Here is an 18,966-nt window from a genome sequence, read left to right as displayed (position 1 = left end):
GATGTGGGGAGCCCTGTGAAGCCCTCACAGGGTTCCCCAAGGCCTGAAATCTTGAAGAAAAGCAAACGCAAACTATTTTGTGCCTGCGATGCGAAGCCAGAAGTGGTTGAAGCTCACTTTTTCTGAAGGTTCTAAGCCTTGGGGAGCCCTGAGGAGGGCTGTGCAGGGCTCCCCACAACTCCTGGTCTTTGTGCCAGCCCTCAGTAAGTAAAAGCACCCCCTCGCCCCCCCTTAGCTATGTAATCCTGAGGATCACATTGCCGCCTCTCCCCTGCCCCTTAAAGGGGCAGGAGAACCTTTACATGTGGGTTGAGACACACCAGTTTGAGTACCACTGGCTTAAGGCAATGAACCTTAACCACAGGCTATTGACCAAACCACTGGAAATTGACCTTAAATTGGGCTTCTAGAAAAACATCCTTATTTGAGAAAAATCTACCAAGGACATTCAAGTATGCACTTCACTTTGGTATTATTCTTGAAGAAGTTTTGTTACAAAGATATGGGGAGGCAATTTAAAATTAAGTTTCCCCAAGATCATAGGAGTCAATGAGTTATAACATACTTAAAAATGAAAATGAAAAACCTCAATTTACACTATAAATCAATAAAGGCGCAGCTCTCTTTCAGCTGATGTGACAAAGGTAAGCCTGACTCCCTGGTTCCTTTACTTCTGTACTTTTCCTCTGGACTGGCTTAGAAAAAGAAATCAGCTTTCTGACAAAACCCAACATTACCAGGACTCAGCAAGAGACAGATGCACCATCAACATTAAAAGATGGGTCAGGAAGGACAGGGTGGAATGGGAACAGAGCCAAAGGAAAATTCCAAACAAAGTAGGTCTTAGACCTAGAGGACACCATCACGCCAGGAGATGTTAAAAATACAAAAACGTAAAAGTACGTTAAATTTCAGCAGTACCATTCTTTCCCTCAGTCAATACCAACAGCCCTTCTCCCAAGTCCAATTAGATGCATCATGGATTGCTGGAGGCTTACCAGAATGTTTCCTTTGGCTTCATGTAAGCAGTGAAATGTCAACTCTTGATTGGTACCACCTCCAGGAAATATACTTGAGCACGCAGCGGTTAATAGGTTTTCCACTGTTAATTTGCAAAACAAACACACATCCAAAACAATGGGTGAAAGGACCAAACACATCTATTTATACATCTATTTGTCAATTTCTTTCTTAATTTTGCTCATGCATACCCACCACTTCCATTACTACTTCCTAGTGAACAAACTATAACCATCCCTTGATGGCTCCCAACCAGGACTAGTTAAAGCCCCTTGAGTCCTACAGGGACATTGTCTTCATCTGTCCCATCTACACCACAAGCATGAGAAAACACAGTCTCCAATCAGCATGGATCCATGGAGTTCTCACTTCAGAAGAACACTGCGTTTTGAAGACAATTTTAGCAGACACACATTTTGTTTACTTTTTAGTGGATACAGGGAGGAAGGGAATTCAAGAATCCTGTTTAGCACTGCCTTCCACGTATCCACAAAAAAAGCACTCTGCTGCAGAACGGAGAGGTGGGCGGGCAGCGGAGGGCTCAGGAACATCACTTATATCACTAACTTTTTCTGCATTCACAGAAGGTCCTGATTCAACACTCTGTGTATGAAACAGGTTAAGACTGGCCAAGCAGAATCTTTTCTGTGATTGCACCTCCCCAAAGAGGTCCAAATACTATCATAGTTTTAGCAAACACTGCCAGGCCTGGTGCTGCAGCAGTCTGTTCACGATTTAATTGAAAACAAAATCCAAATAAAATAGTTAGTTGCATTGTCCTGGAATCACGTATATTGATTTTTGTTTGTTTTATTATGCAGGTTAATGGCTTTTACAGTTTGGAAATGGGTTGTTTCTGTGGTCGGTGAACCTGCTCTATGACAAAAAGCAGGTGAATGTATTAAAGTGAATAATTTCGGGGAAAAGAGACTTCCAAGACTTTCGCTTTCACTGCAATACTCTACCTCAGACACGGGCAATCTAGGGCCTACAGGCTGGATTTGATGCCTCGCAAGGGCACCAAATCTGGTCCTCTGACTTGCTGCGCTGTGGCCCTACTCTTGGGGTGCCTGCATGCGTGTGCTGTTGTCAGCAGCTGTACACAGATCCTTTAAATCAGTTGAGTAGCATCAGCAAGGAGAAGAGCATGTAAACTTCCACTTGCTGCTGGTGGCTACTGCCCTTGAATAGTACTGGCCTGGGGCAGTAAAGTATTAAAGTATTAATACTTCAATGCTTAAAGTATTGCTTCTTCAACAATCCTGGTCCTGCTTCTCTGAATTTCCTCTGGCACCTAAGTCTCTGGTCAGTTGCTCTGCCATTCTGACCCTCACCTCCTCCTGTCAAGAGCTCCTGGACAGTGGTGGGTGTAAACCTTCTCTGAGAAAGAGGCAGTGTTGGCTGCCAGGGTGTTTCTGTTCATTCTTGTGCTTAAACCTGATCTGTGAGAAGACAATGGATCATAGATTACAAAGGGGGGGGCAACCCTTGTGAATCTGGTAAGGGGTACAGGTATACATACACAAACACGTATGTGCGATTTACTGAGTGGATCATGTGGGTTATCACTTTTTTTTATTAACCGCTTTAGCACCTCCTTTCTCAGGGAAAGAAAGGCAATTTGTAAATATTTTCATGAATACATACACATCTTTGGCCCTCTGTACAATTTCTAGAGCTCAGTGTCTCCCTTGGACCCAAATGTTTGCCTACCCCTGCTTTAACGAGACTTCTTCCATATTTGGTGAACCTTCAGTCAACAGCATGGTTGAACTTCAACAATCTTTAAAAGAAATGCACCTATAAAAAGGGTAAAGGGCGTTTCCACTAATCATTCCCTCTACTTTTCATTATAGTTCAGTAGTCAAGCTCCTTACCGTTTTCTTGAACAGACGTGTCCGTTTCTAGTTCCTTCCATGGCTGCCATACCAGCTCTGCCTTAGGGTGGTCAGAGTCTGCCAGAGACCGATCTCTAAGAGGTGGGATTTCTGCTTGAAATCGGGAACCCACATTGATTCGTCTGTAAAAGAAATACACATTAAGAAAGTGATCCAACCTGGGAGCTGCCCTTTGACCTAGGCCAGGGCCATGTACACCCAGGCCCAAGGGCCGGATCCGGCGTTTGCACGGAACTGTCTGCCTGGTGATCCAACCTTTCGGTTCTGCTTGGGCGCTGCATAACATCCTCCTCTTTCAGAGGACAGGGACGCTCTGGGCATCTGCCTAGACGTCCTGTTGCGCGGCCTTCTGGGATGATGACGTGACTCCCCAGAGCATCCCAGTTCTCCAAAAGAGGAGGACATCAGGCGGTACCCGAGCGGAACGCTCAGGTGCAGTCCGGATGCGAACCACATTCTGGGCACACAGTGGGTACACGTTTGAACGCCGCTGATCTAGTCTAGCAGCAACTGTTACCCTGCAGATGCCCGATCTTGTCTGATCTTGGAAGCTAAGCAGGGTCAGGCCTGGTTAGTACGTGGATGGGAGACCGCCTGGGAATACCAGGTGCTGTAGGCTTATACCATAGTCTTTCAAGACTGAAGGTTGCCAACCAATGATCTAGTCCAGGGGTGCCCAAACCCCGGCCCTAGGGCCACTTGCGGCCCTTGAGGCCTCTCAATGTGGCCCTCAGGGAGCCCCCAGTCTCCAATGAGCCTCTGGCCCTCTGGAGATTTGTTGGAGCCCACACTGGCCCAACACAACTGCTCTCAGTGTGAGGGTAACTGTTTGACATCTCACATGAGCTGTGGATGAGGGTTCCCTCCACTGCTTGTTGTTTCACATCTGTGATGCAGTAGCAGCAGCAAAGGAAAGACCAGCCTTGCTTTGTGCAAGGCCTTTTATAGGCCTTGAGCTACAGCAAGACTTTCATTCATTCATATAAGTTCCATCTTTAATATATTCAATTATGTAAACTTATGTAAATTTATTCAAATTTTAAATGTAAATTAGTTCTTTCCCCCCCCCCCGGCCCCCGACACAGTGTCAGAGAGATCATGTGGCCCTCCTGCCAAAAACTTTGGACACCCCTGATCTAGTCTAACAAACTTCTGCTTCGATTGAATAGCTGACACACCCTAACTGGTAATGTCGACAGAAGTGGATCATACCCTTTTTTCCCACCCCATAAATTATAGAGTCCTTCTTCCAGGAAGCTCAGGATGGTGGACATTGTTCCTCACCTCCTTCTGACTTCACAACCACCCTATGAGGTAGATTAGGCTGAGATAGCATAAGAACATAAGAACAGCCCCACTGGATCAGACCATAGGCCCATCTAGTCCAGCTTCCTGTATCTCACAGCGGCCCACCAAATGCCCCAGGGAGCACACCAGATAACAAGAGACCTCATCCTGGTGCCCTCCCTTGCATCTGGCATTCTGACATAACCCATTTCTAAAATCAGGAGGTTGCGCATACACATCATGGCTTGTACCCCATAATGGATTTTTCCTCCAGAAACTTGTCCAATCCCCTTTTAAAGGCATCTAGGCTAGACGCCAGCACCACATCCTGTGGCAAGGAATTCCACAGACCGACCACACGCTGAGTAAATAAATATTTTCTTTTGTCTGTCCTAACCCGCCCAACACTCAATTTTAGTGGATGTCCAACCGGCCCAAGGTTACCCAAGAAGCTTCATAACCGAGCAGGGATTTGAACCTGGATCTCCCACGTTTAAATTCAACACCAGAGCCACCACACCATCCTGGCTCATTTCTATGGCTGCAGTACTTCATTGTTTTAGTAACTATCACTAAACTTCTGTTTCAGACCCCCAAGTTTTTATTTTTGTTTTCTTGGCCATCTACCACATCATATGCTACTAGGAAAAGGGATTCTAAAAATGGAAGTGCAACATTCAAGAGCTACCCAGAAGGAACACAATCACAGCATTAAAGCAAAATATGAGAATGTTCTTTGCATATTCTTTTCCCATTTCATATTTGTCCCCAGGTGAAAGCTGAAAGAAGTTGCACTGCTAGGTCTGGATGTGGGAATCTGAGGTACAAATCCCAACCTGGACAAATCTCAGCTTAACCTTTTACTTCACAGGGTGAGCATGAGGATTACCACTACTTCGCCACTCCTGGAAGAAAGGAGGAAGACAAAAGGTAATAAATACATGGCAGAGCTCTAAAGCAAATTGCCCAAGGCTTTTATCTGTTTTTAAATTACGTTTTTAATCTGTTTTAACCTGTTGTAAGCCGCCTTGAGTCCCTTCGGAGAGAAAGGCGGGGTAAAAATAAAGTTATTATTATTATTAATATTATACAAAATATTTTGTTAAGAAAAAAAAGATTTCTAGCTGCTGAGGTCTATCTGTAGACACCATACTAAAGAAAATTCTGTTTTATAAGGAATGCTCCAAGTTGCCAGTTATGTTTTATTTTAAGTATCAGATGAATAACCTGTTAATTTGAAGACTGGCCAAGGCCCAAACAAGACACTTGCAAAAACATACTGTTAAAGACTCACTTCCAACTGGAACTTCCAACACATACGAAAGTGTGACGGGGGGGGGGGGGCAACCCTGACTGGGCCTGCACTGAAAACCATCTGTTCCTCCCCCAATACTGCAGTTCACATAAGAACAGCCCCACTGGATCAGGCCATAGGCCCATCCAGTCCAGCTTCCTATATCTCACAGTGGCCCACCAAATGCCCAAGGGAGCACACCAGATAACAAGAGACCTCATCCTGGTGCCCTCCCTTGCATCTGGCATTCTGACATAGCCCATTTCTAATCAGGAGGTTGCACATACACATCATGGCTTGTACCCCGTAATGGATTTTTCCTCCAGAAACTTGTCCAATCCCCTTTTAAAGGCATCCAGGCCAGATGCTGTCACCACATCCTGTGGCAAGGAGTTCCACAGACCAACCACACGCTGAGTAAAGAAATATTTTCTTTTGTCTGTCCTAACCCTCCCAACACTCAATTTTAGTGGCTGTCCCCTGGTTCTAGTGTTATGTGAGAGTGCAAAGAGCATCTTTCTACCCACTTTATCCTTCCCATGCATAATTTTGTATGTCTCAATCATGTCCCCCCTCAGGCATCTCTTTTCTAGGCTGAAGAGGCCCAAACGCTGTAGCCTTTCCTCATAAGGAAGGTGCCCCAGCCCAGTAATCATCTTAGTCGCTCTCTTTTGCACCTTCCATTTCCCCTAAATCCTTTTTGAGATGTGGCGACCAGAACTGGACGCAATACTCCAGGTGTGGCCTTACCATCGATTTGTACAACGGCATTATAGTATTAGCCGTTTTGTTCTCAATACCTTTTCTAATGATCCCAAGCATAGAATTGGCCTTCTTCACTGCCGCCGCACATTGGGTCAACACTTTCATCGACCTGTCCACCACCACCACCCCAAGATCTTTCTCCTGATCTGTCAGACAGCTCTGAACCCATCAGCCTATATGCGAAGTTTTGATTTTTTGCCCCAATGTGCATGACTTTACACTTACTTACACTGAAACGCACCTGCCATTTTGCTGCCCATTCTGCCAGTTTGGAGAGATCCTTCTGGAGCTCCTCACAATCACTTCTGGTCTTCACCACTCGGAAAAGTTTGGTGTCGTCTGCAAACTTTGCCACCTCACTGCTCACCCCGTCTAAAGGTCATTTATGAAGAGGTTGAAGAGCACCAGTCCCAGGACAGATCCTTGGGGCACACCGCTTTTCACCTCCCTCCACTGTGAAAATTGTCTATTAACACCCACTCTCTGTTTCCTGGTCTTCAACCAGGTCTCAATCCAGGAGAGGACCTGCCCTCTAATTCCTTGACTGTGGAGATTTTTCAGTAGCCTTTGCTTCACCCTGAAGCAGCTGTTGGCAGATTTCAAGGCTTGAAGGATCACATCCAAGCTCCACTATCCCTGCTGCACTGCCAATCTTGGGGGGAGGGGGGAAGGTGTTACCTACCACCCACAGCCCTCTCAGTCCCACAGTGGGAGACATGCACACAGACTCCCTTTCCAGAGCGAGATCAACTGCACAGGCAGAAGTACATCTGCCATGCAATGCACATTTGCACTGCTTCTTCATTCATATTGCAATGAAACGGAAAGAATGTCCACTGATCAACAGTTTACCAATTTCTGGAGAAGTATCAGCAGCACCAATGCAAATTTCCTAAACTTTCTCAAGATGTGTTAGGTTCTTATTAAATTCACCTGTCTATTTAGAACACATCAGCTCCAATTTAGAACGCCGTCTAGAACAGTGATCAACTTGCACATTATGACACACCGTTTTGAGACCAGGGACGAAGAAGAAGGGGCTGTGCTGAAGATTCCAAAGTAATTCTAAACTCTTACTCCCTACATGCAGAGATTCCCAAACTGGGATATCGCAATCCCCCCACTAAGGAACCTGGTCTCTACTCCCTTAAGGGACATGGTGATGTCTTGGCAGCAGCACCTCCAGGATCTCATCTTTGCCACTGAAAAAAAGTAGTTTTTACTTACTAAAGATAGTGCCAGCCCTCTGGAGAGTGCAGCGGCCTGTAGCCCTCTCTGCGGGCCTTCCCACGCCTCAAAACAGCTCCCAAATGCAACCAAAAACTGCAAGTGGGTTGTGATCAGTTAGGGAGACTTTTGAGACAGGGAGGCCTGCAAAGGGGCCCATGCCCCCTGCACCCTAAAGAAGGGATGGCACTACTCCCACTAAGTTTTTTAAGAACTCTTTTTCATAGTGGTGCTACATTCTGGAGGTGCCGTTACTGCCCCACCCTCAGCACCAACTTACAAAGGTTCCAACTCTCCTGGAGAGTTTGGGAACCTCTGTCCTCCTGCCTGCCATGTTGCTCTGGGATGTGTGTTCTCTGTGCTCAGCAACCATCAGTGGGAAAAGATTTAGAACACCACCTTTGACTTGTTCTTTGGGTATTGCAGTAGCATTAATGCTTTCCCTTGGTGAACCAGGCAGTACGCACTAGAATCTACAACAGCTCAGAAGCTGCCTTGAAAGCCACAACCAACAGCTTCTCTTTGTCTCATAACAACACTTCTCAGTAAACAGGTTATTGGAATACAAGAACATTGTGATGTTCAGGAACTAACCACTACCATGAAAAATCACACCAAGAAATAGAAACTTGCACTGTATCAAGTGTAGCTTTACAGATGCCAACTTCTGGTCTTCAGAGGTGTACTGCCTCTGTGCGCAGAGATTCCTTTTCATTCCTTGGCTCCAAATAATGCAAGAACCTTCACTGTGTGTTCTCATTAAAATGTATATGTAATTGTCAGCTAATTAAACATTTGTGAGGCCAGATGGTGCAAACCAAAAGTTTTTGTAAAGCTTCTGCTCTGCCATCATTTGAATCTAGCAACTGCTGCCAGGGGGAACACAGCCAGCAGTGAATGGCTGGCAGGCCTTGGTGGTTCTTGTACAAAAGAAAAAGTAGTTCATGAACACCTGATGCCCGACAACTTTGCACTACACAGTTCAGACTGAACTGCGTATTTCCATTCATAGCGCAAAGCGGTAAGAATGCATTGTAGCAACTACCGTCTAGAACAGGGTTATCAAACGTAAGACCTGCATGCTGGATGTGGCCCTTGGGAGCTCTTTATCTGACCCTCAGGCTCTTCCAGCTACTCTCAGCTTCTGAGCTGTGCTGAGATGTCACTGCTGAAAGGGCAGCCCACATATTTGGGCGGCATTTGGGGCTTAAATTCATAAAGGCAAGGTAGAGAGGAAAACAAGTGCTGGTACCAGGGAAAGAGCAGCCGGAAGGACACAGCTCCCCCACACCCAAGAAACAGGAACACATGTTTAAAGGTTGCTTCACTCCCACTTTCTGCCCATTAGAGGGGGAAGGCCTCTGTATGGGATGCTCTGTAGATTTAGATGGTTGTAGTGGTCATCTTTTTTAACTGCACACTTACGGTTCAATACTGACAGGTGTAGCCTCTCCCATTACTGTAAGGACAGGAGGGGTAACTTCTGCACTATCTGAAAATCAAAACATCAATTAATACCTCTATTTTCTGCTCAGAATGTATATCACCATTACAACCAATATGGATTTAATTTAAACATGAATTTAAAGGAGAGTTGTACACTCAAGTCTCTCTACCATACCACCATCTTTTGCCAAATGATATCTTGGTAGAAGCAGGGAAAGTCTTAAGACCACCACTTTATCGTGTAACATTTTGGTATGGCATCCTGTCAAATGCAACTATGATACACTGTATTCTGTTTCAACAACGTTGGAAGTTACTATGGTATAACCAGAATGCATGCACCCCAACTTTACTAAATAAGTATATCCTGAATAAGGCAGGATTGGAATTAGCCATGCCAGAACAGTCCACAATTTAGGAACGCAATCCTCAAATGGCAACCATGGTTTTCTGTAGCCCTGATGATCTTCCCATTCCACCCCCAAAAGACAAAAAACACAGAAACTTACTGGATCGGAGCAGAGTTCGGTGCGAACTTTTAGGAGTGATGGGAGGTGGAACTGCATTACTGTTAGCAGAAAGGATAGCGTTGAAATACAGTCCTGAACCTTCGCGCACAGGGCTGAGGATAGGTGGGGGAGTATAAGGAGGGAGCTCAAAGTTCCTATCAGAAGGATGATCTGCCAGGCGGACAGGTGAGCGCAAGTGGCTCTGGTAGGGCGTGATGTTGGAATACACTGGGGGAGCAATGAAGGTGCCAGCTTTCGGGGGTATGAAGAGGGGCTCTGGTCTGGGCCGCTGCTTTGCCTTCCGGGAAAAACCTTCCACTTCTTCTTTTGGAGCAGCACCTTCATGCTACAAAAAGGAAACAAATTCCATATCATAAATTTCATGAGCTTCAGTTACTTATTTTTCCCCCCAAACATGAATCATAAGGTAAATAAAGCCCTCAATATGCACATTTTGAGATATTACATGGGCAATAATAAACAGCACCATCAACTTATGCAGTACTTTAGCACTAAAGAGGTTAAGAACTGTATCCTTAGGGTGCAATCCTAACCCACTTTCCAGTACTGACATAAGGGCAATGTAGGTCCTAGGTAAGGAAATAAACATTCCCTTACTTTGAGGAGACCTCCGTGAGTGCCACCCAACTGCAGGATGCAGCACATGCCCCATCGGCACAGCTATGTCAGTGCTGGAAAGTTGGTTAGGATTTGGACCTATGCCATTTATCTAGCTAACATAATCATAGTGTTCTATGAAGGCCTAAGTGAAACAATCGGAGCAAGGCTGACTGTGGTTTCCCAGGGTATACTCAGTGTAGAAAAGCACCGTGCAAAGAATTCTGCATATCACAAAATGTAATTTTGCAAGGAGAAACCATTAAACACAGCCACAGGCTGTCACTTGTGCAAATGACAACCTATATCTATTTTTCAAGGTTTCTTCCAACACAGAATAGCCTTCCCTGTTTGAAAGTGTAGCATCTGACATGGCCCTGTGTTCCTGCAAAAAAGCATGGATACACAATTTAAAAAATAATTCACCTATCCATGGCATAAAAAAATCTCAGCGAAAAGGACTCCTTTTGAAATGAAAGTTATTCAACATCAAACTTCTAATACTGGGGCGCTTTCCTTTGACCTGCTACAGAAGGGGTGTCAAACTCGTTTCATACAGAGGGCTGAACAGCATTCATCATGCCTGCTGATGGCAGGAGGTGATGTTATTAGGCAGAAAGTGATGCCATTAAACAGGACATACTAAAAAATAGGCACTTTTTCTCACTTAAGAACTCATTAGCTACAAATGACAGAAGAGAAAATACACAAATCTTGATCATATTTCAAAATATGGAAGAGCCCAATTTTCACGTGGGCTGCCCTTTCAGCAGTAACATAAGAAGCTCATAAGAACATAAGAAACTCAGCACTGCTCAGTAGCTGAGAGCCAATGGGTAGGATAAAAAGCTTCCATGGGCCACAACCGGCCCCCAGGTCTTATATTTGACACCCCTGTGCTACAGAGTCACTGCTTTACCACTCTTAACTCCAGATACAGACAGAAGCCCTACAGTTTAGCCATCGGAGCTGAAAAGAAGCTAGATCAAGTAGCTCTGATCATATTTAAAACCAGGATTGCAATCTTCTTTCAAGGCTGGAACTAAAGTGAATATCATGGCTGATCTCAAAAACAGTCCCAACCCTGTATAGAATCAGCATGATGAACCCTAAGAAAGAACCCAGCATACACTACCACAGAGACTAGGTAACTTATAAGCTGCCTGCCACCTGCGGTTAAACCTCACTTTAAAATAGATTTCAATGTAACACAGCCTTGCATTGTATTCTGGGCAGAAAAGAAGGATGACCTGAATAAACAAAACTTAACCTGCTCTGCAAAGAAAGTGCACAAAGAAGGAAGGGACAGGAAGACCCAGCTAGCTCCCAGGCTTCCACCCTCCCAAGTATTCTAAACACCGACCCACCTGAGCTGACATGTCTGTGTTGAAGTTGCGATTGGACCTCCTCCGGGTGACTATTACCGAAGGCTTGCTTTCAGAAGGGCCATGGTCGTTCACTATGAACCGCTGCAGCTTTCCTTCCTCACCCTTCTCTCTTCCAACATCTTGGGGGTCCAGTCGCCTCACTGGCACAGACACAGGAATGATGAGAGGTACAAGGCTGCTATCCTCCCGCGCTCTCTTTGGGGCTGGAGAAGAACCAGCGAATTCAACAATGCTTCTGGGTGCTGTTGCCTCCACCTCACTCTTGTTCATTTCTTCTGAAGTCTCTGGTTCCTTTGAATAAAATAACCATGTGCACATCAAGTCTCTGAAGCACCAAGAAGTACATTCAAAATCTGGAAAGGTCTAAGGAGCTGATAGGTTAAAAAAACTGCTGCTGTCTTCTACTAGCAAGTACCAAATAAGATAAAAGGACTATCCTTCTTCCTTTCAATATTTAAAAGACGTTAAAATTTGCTGACGGATAACATGGTACAAGACGAGAGAAAATGACAGAATTTGCAGGCACTAGTTGTCTAAAGAGGTATTGTATACCGGCAGGGGCGTGCAAACTTTTCGGCAGGAGGGCCACATCATCTCTCTGACACTGTGTCAGAGGCAGGGGAAAAAGAATTCATTTACATTTCAAATTTGAATAAATTCACATAAATGAATACATTAGAGATGGAACTTATATGAATGAATGAATTTTACGGAGCCTATTTGTAATACGCATGAGAACTATAATACAGGCATGTAGAACCACATCAGAACTATGAACTGTTTGCTACACACCTCTTGCATAGTGAAAACATACAGACCAAGCCAGAAACACATGGAGAAGTAAGTTGTTCAGAGGCAACAGGCCCACAGCTCGCATCTGGTGGTCATAACCAGCAGTTGTGGGCCAGCGTGGGTTCCAACAGCCTCTGAAGGGTCAAAGGCACATTGGAGACTGGGGGCTTCCTGCGGACAGAATTGGGGGACCCCCAATGGCCACAAATGGCCCCCAGGCCAGGGTTTGTTCACCCCTGGTATACCATATCAGCAGGAATAAAGTACAGATTAGTGCAACACACACCGGATGTTGAAGACGCTTATGAGATAGAACAGTGTTTCTCAAACTATGGGTGGGGACCCATTAGGTGGATTGCGACCCAATTTCTGGTGGGTTTCCATTCCTTACAATGTGTATTTTATTTTTAATCTATTAGACTTGATTCTACCATGGCATGTGACTGCATCTGAGGAAATGTGACAGCTCTGTACTTTTAACAGGCTACTATGTATATGCTTTTAACAATGATTGTCAATGAGGTTTACTCCTGGGTGAGTGTGGCTAGGATTGCAGCCTTAGAGAAGTTTGGGGAATTTTTTTTGAGAACCGCTGTACTAGGGGTTTCACAAGATAGCCAATTGCCCCACCCCCCCTTAAATTGTCTCCCCCCCCTAAAAAAAATTCTCCAATGTTGAGAACAGATCTTGTTCAGCTGGTGTGTGGTGTCTGCAGTATCATCTCAGAAGATACTGATTATTCAGTATTTGCTGATCTTCTGTTTCATTTCCATTGTGTTTTATGGTTGTTTTAAGATTGTTTTATGAACTTGTAGCATAAAGTGTAATAGGTTTTTAATTGTTATTTTATTATCTTTTGCATTTGTTTTTTGTAAGCCACCTTGGGCCCCCCCTTGGGAAGAAAGGAAAGGTGAGAGTGCTGTAAATAAGTAAATAAACAAATCATTCTGCTTGCTCAAGCATGGGTTTTTTTCTTAGACTGTATCAACTTCTGCCTGATCTAGCTTTCCCACTGACATCCTGAGAGTCATACCTTTTGCACTGTTCATACGGGCTGGAAAAGTCTACCCCCACGTAGCTCTCATCTTGAAATGGAGCTTATCAGAGCGTAAGATTGTCTGGTTACATTTGAGTTCAACTAGTCTTGAAAAAATAATTAATTCCAGTTATGGTACCACAGACGGCCAATCTAGATTAATGTTTCAGATTCATAATTAATCCATACTGTACAACCAAACCTATTTTTAAAGGGCAATATCAGTGGGAACACCATCATAAAGGGAAAGTTAAAATGTAGATCACAAAATAGTGAAAGTTCTAACCAGTGTTTCTCAACCAGTGGTACAAGTACTACCAGTAGTATTTGTGGTGGTATTTGTGGTGGTATTTGTGGTGGTATTTGCAGGATCCTTGGACACCTTTCACACCACGGGAACATGATGCAACAAACAGTGGAAGGAGACTCCACTTGGTGGGCAGAGCTCTAAAGCATGCTTTTCTGCTATCAAAAAAGTCCTCCCATTCTCATTCACTCTTACTGGTGCTTGTCACATTGCATTTGACCTTCTAACACAGAAGTGACTGGTGATATCACCAATTACTTCTGGTGGTACTTCAAATAGGTGGACCATATAACACTTCACATGGAGGCGGAGGACAAACCTTGAGAAACACTGTTCTAAACATTTTTTTTTTTTTTGTAAAAGGAAAAATGGCGATCCAGACACTCCACTACTTGCAAAATACAAATTTTCTCAAAAATTGAGAACAGGTTGGCCGTGCTTCCCAGGCATATAGAAATATAATTACAGCTACTATAAGTTAATGCTAATACTTTTAAAAAACATTTTCTTCATCAGTTAAGGGTTGTTAAACCATTGGGAACCATTTTTTAAGAGGAAACTTTAGAGTGAAGCAATTCCCACTTCCTGTTCAGGCAATAAAACAGTCTTGTAACAGCACCACCATGTGGCTAAACAGTAAGTTATTTTCTAGAACAGGTGTGCTTTCCAGCATTTTTTCAGGATGCAATCAGCTTGCAACTTAAGAGTTACGTTTGGCTTTTTAAATATATAGCTTGCATTTTAAAAGAACCAGAATTCCTACTATATGGACATCTTACAACATGCAATGCAAATACTAGAACATTCTGTGCATGTCCCACCACGCAAGCGTAATGTAACAAAGCCACATGACCTATCATGTCTTTTAGCTCCCAAACTGCACCCTGCTCCTATGCACTGATTCTCTCCTTCCTTGTTCCTTGTCCCAATGGCCTTGCATATTATTCTCCAATCCTCCCTCTCAGTTATTGTTAAAGTTTACATTCCATCTTTCTACTGCTGGCATACATAGAGTTATTCCAGGTTATCCTCAGAAGAAGGCTAAGGGATGGTAATTTCTCCAAGACCACCTAGTGAGCTTCATAGCTAAGCCATGACTTGAAATGTAGAACTCTTCAGTACAAGTACAATACACTAACCATTGTACTAAACTGCTGAGTATTCTTCAAGCCCTTGACTAATCTATAGGACAAAAAACACAATAACTCTTTTATTTTCAGACATTACTTAAGTAGGATGAAGTGCACAAGGTCAGGGGAGGGGGCAGTGACAGCCTGCCAGGAAATCCCATCCTTATTCCTTAAATCCCAGGAAATCCCATCCTACACCCCCCAGACCCACCTTCCTGCCAATCATGAGTACTGCACTTGTCTGCAGTGACAATGCAGTACTAGAGGAAGAAAGCCTCCTTGTGATCAATAGTGGATGTCCAATGGATCTCTCCCTACTTACAGTGTTTGTTGCTGCAAAACACTGTACTCGTGGTCAATGCAGCTCCACAACATGTTGCTATGCTGGCCAGGCTTGCCAGCATACTCTCGCTACTTCTCCCTCCTCTGAGCACATGTTCTTCTCTCTACTCTTAGTAACTCCTGCAAAAGGCCAATTAGTCTGAAGGATGTAGATTACTGAACAAGCCACAAATCCACACTCAAAAGCCAACTAGTTGTCCTCTGACTGCTAAAAAATCCCAGTCAAAACTATTCTGGTTGCTCAAGCACTTGTTGAAATTGCCAGTACATTTAGAGCTGCCCCTTCTGCAGCTATAGGCTAGCTTTCTTTCCCTTTTAACAAGTAAAACAGAGCAATCCTAAACACTGTGGCTTTAAAAAAGGCTTAGAGAAGTGGTTCTCAAACTTTTTGGGCTAGGACCCACTTATTAGAATGATAATCTGTTAAAACCCACCAGAAGCGATGTCATGGCTGGAAGCAGGAACATTTTTTTAACAATCTCAGGCTGCAATCCTATCCACACTAACCCAAGACTAAGCCCCATTGACTATCATTGTTAAAAGCATATACACTGTAGCCTGTTAAAAGTACAGATCTTCCCAAATGCAGTCACATACCATGTTGGCATCAAGTCTAATATACTAAAAATAAAACATTGAAATGAATGGGGACCCACCTGAAATTGGCTCATGTCCTACAGTTTGAGAAACAATGGGTTAGAGGTTAAAAAGAAGGCTGAGGGAGATCATCATCCTCTCACTTGGCACAGTTGAAGCAATTGATAGCCTAAGCCCATTCCATGGAACAGAGTGATAGAGCTAGCCCAGCTGTTGTGAGGAATGGTTGGCTGTTCTTTTTTCCCCTTCAATTGCCAGAGATGTGTTCTGAAAGCGATGGACAAACACTCCTCTGGAAATTAGAGGGAAAACAGAAAGGCTGTGCAAAAAAAAAAAATTTCCCCATGTGGTTCAGCTGAGTATGGGAAGGTCTTGCAAGGTATTTGGCTATGATGTCAGAGTCACGATCCGCATGACGTTACCTTCGTCAGTGGTTCTCAAACTTTTTAGAGGCCCTAGAGGCTGCTGCCTGGTTTACAAATGCCAAGGGGTGTGGCTACAATGGTAATTAGGCAGCAGTTCTCCCCCCCAAGTAGCAGCTTGTTTAACTCTTAACACACACAGCCTAATCTGCCCTGTCGGTTTTGCGAACCACCCGAAATCGGGTCATGATCCAGTGGTGGGTCCTGGACCCACAGTTTGAGAACAGCTGATCTATGTCACTATACCTAGAGTAAACCGCAACGATAGCTGTGACTTCTGGAACAAGAGATCACTTCTTTCCCAGAAACTGCATACAGCACTCACTTGATAACTGCTCCTTACCAACTACAACAACCTTTGGACAGGAAGGCGATGTCACCTCAAGTGGATTCTGAGGGATCATCAATGGCTGCCAACATTGAAAGGTTGCAATCAGTAAGGAGTGGCAATGCATTGCAACATGGTAGTGGAGACACACCACCTACCTTGACATGCTGAAGAGAAGCCAGCTCCACTGCCTTCTGAGCCAAAGTTAGCAAGTTAGATTCTTGAGAAACATGTCGTCGCCTGCGGGTGCTCTGGATCACACCACCTCTGACCCCACCAAAGTCAGTAGTTCGTTGGATTAGCCCATCTGTTACAACTGCCTGCTTGTCTCCCTCTCTGGCAGTCTCATAGACACCCACTTTTTCCATTTCAGGCTGGTTGGACTGACTTCCAGCTGGCATCCCCCCATGTTCTGGCTTTGCTCTGTTCAGCTGTGAAAAACTCTCCTTGTTGTGACTGAAGATTTCAGAAGGATGTCGAAACTGGACTTCTGGGTGCTGCTGAGCTTGCCAGTGGTGTGGCAACACATTCCCAGGGTATTCTTCAGCTGGTTTGGACACCAATGCGTCTTCTGCAGAAGATGCTGGTGGGACCCCTTCCTTAGAGAGTCTCCGTGACCTCCTTGGAAGGAGGATCTGGGCCTGAGGTAGTACAGTTTGTGGGTTGTGTTCCGTTAAGGCCTTCAGCAGTTCCTGGTTCCGTTCGGGAACAGGGTGGAACTGATGGGAGACCATGTGATGCTGAGAGGGCTGGGGTGGGGCAGCTACATGAGGCTGTGCAACTGAGGCAGGCTGCTGAATGCCAAAGGCTTGCACTGCAGCCTGCCGGTGAAGGTGCTGCGGATGCTGCTGCTGTGGATAAAAGTTTTCAAAAAGCTGCATCTGTGGAAGAGGCTGTTGTTTCTGCTGGACGGCAAAAGCTGGGCTGGAAGAAGCAGGCGCCTGCTGGAACACATGCAACAGCTCAGGGAGCCCCTGCTTCTGGCCCTGGTGGCCAAATGCCAGCTGGAAAGGCTGCAAAGGCAGCGTCTGGTTCTGCTGTGGTTGTTGCTGCTGCTGCTGCTGCTGTTGCTGTTGCTGCTGCTGCTGAAAAGAATTCAACTGTGCTTGCTGCATAGCCAACGCCTGCTGTTCCATCTGAGCTTTCTGAGTCATCATCTGCTGGAGATCGTCAGCACACAGCTCCAGCTGGGACATCACCCCATCTTTCTCCCGATTTCTTTTCAGGGCATCCGGGTGACCGTAGAAACCAGGGACGCAAGCATTGGGGTGCCCCATTTTCTGGTTGCCGCCGTAAGACATCCCATGATTCCATCCTCCATGCTGAGGCTGCCAACCGGCTTCACTCCGCTCGGGCATCCGGCTCCCAAGCGGGAAGTTCTGCCACTTGGTAGCAGCCAAATGCTGGGGGTTCATCCTCGCCTCACCCCTTTGAGCATAGATAGAGTTCAACAAAGCAGCACTGCTAGGGACTCCACTGAAGACGTCTGATTTGGAAAGCTCCATAGCCTGGGACGAGGGCACGTTCCCCACATGGCCATAAAACTGGCCTTTCAGCTGTTGCTGTTGGGCTTCTTTAAGCGAGACACCTTGTTCGCTATAAACTGCAATCCTCTTCCCAGCCCGCTTGCCTGAAGTCTTTGGCTGAGCCTGCAAACTCATGGCTCAGTCTGTCCTCCCAGGGATTAAAAAAATAAAATAAATCAGATTAACCACCAACCCATTGCTGGTCCTAGGGCCAGCAAAAGGCTTTCTTCACTCTTCAATATAGTCCATGCCAAGATGAAAGACACTTCCGTTTCAGTCGCTTAGATGGCCTTCTTTATCCTCTGCAAGTTCAAAAGGGATTCTGGAGGTCCACTTAGGTACAGCACCTGAAAAACAAATAAGCAGATAGTTTAAACTTCCGCATGTGCGCTCATGCATGTTTCGTGTGCCCAAAATCACACTTTTCTTTTGTTAGATCTGTTATTAAAAATATTTTGAAATCATCTTTTCCAGGATCTCCTTTTTTACTTAAAACATTCTTTACTGAAAGAGAACAGTTTTTCATACAGAAAAGGAACAGACAACAATCACTAGCCATTTGAAATTAACCAAACAAGGTCAATAATCTGCTGGATGTGACTAGAGGGCACCAGGGATGAAGATAAAGCACAGTGATCTTTGGGGCTGTCAGAAGCTTCTGCCCTCTCCTAAGCTCAGTGCAACATGAGCTCTCATCCTGCCTCTCCAGAGTCATCCACATATGCCAAAGAATCTTGAGGAACCGACAGGGAGATCTCATGTCACACTGTACACTGAAGAAGACAGAAACAACATAAGCTTCTCACACTTTGAATATTCCAAAATGCTTTCCGCACAACACGGAATTCCATCTCTCCTCAGAGCTCCCTTACGTGTCACAGGACAGACGGAAGAGTTGCAGCAATAACAGTGTAACTGCTTGTCACCGAGTTGAGCCAAGTCAAATATTTGTGGACCCCAGGACCCACCCTCAAATTTCTGCCAGTGTAATGCATCAGATTGTTTTAAATTCATTGGCTGGAGAGACTGCTATG

General features: G+C 44.9%; 1 protein-coding gene and 1 pseudogene across 2 annotated transcripts in view; one reads left to right on the top strand and one right to left on the bottom strand.

The window, feature by feature from the left end:
* Positions 1–18,966, bottom strand: part of MIDEAS (mitotic deacetylase associated SANT domain protein) — a 78,441-nt gene that overhangs the window by 12,999 nt on the left and 46,476 nt on the right. For both annotated transcript variants that reach the window (XM_066631459.1, XM_066631460.1), the window contains exons 2-7: positions 16,565–18,279; positions 11,432–11,743; positions 9,447–9,792; positions 8,917–8,983; positions 2,898–3,040; positions 999–1,102 (exon numbers count right to left, since the gene is read on the bottom strand). In XM_066631459.1, the coding sequence (XP_066487556.1) occupies positions 999–1,102; positions 2,898–3,040; positions 8,917–8,983; positions 9,447–9,792; positions 11,432–11,743; positions 16,565–18,067 (2,475 nt within the window). In that variant the 5' untranslated portion in view covers positions 18,068–18,279. The remainder of the gene's footprint in view (positions 1–998; positions 1,103–2,897; positions 3,041–8,916; positions 8,984–9,446; positions 9,793–11,431; positions 11,744–16,564; positions 18,280–18,966) is intronic.
* LOC136637686 (5S ribosomal RNA) lies at positions 3,418–3,537 on the top strand (annotated as a pseudogene).

This window comes from Tiliqua scincoides, chromosome 1 (assembly GCF_035046505.1).
Source record: "Tiliqua scincoides isolate rTilSci1 chromosome 1, rTilSci1.hap2, whole genome shotgun sequence".
NCBI classification, from domain to species: Eukaryota; Metazoa; Chordata; class Lepidosauria; order Squamata; family Scincidae; genus Tiliqua; species Tiliqua scincoides.
The sequence above is the reverse complement of the archived record's forward strand: the minus strand, read 5'-3'. Positions and strand labels throughout refer to the sequence as shown.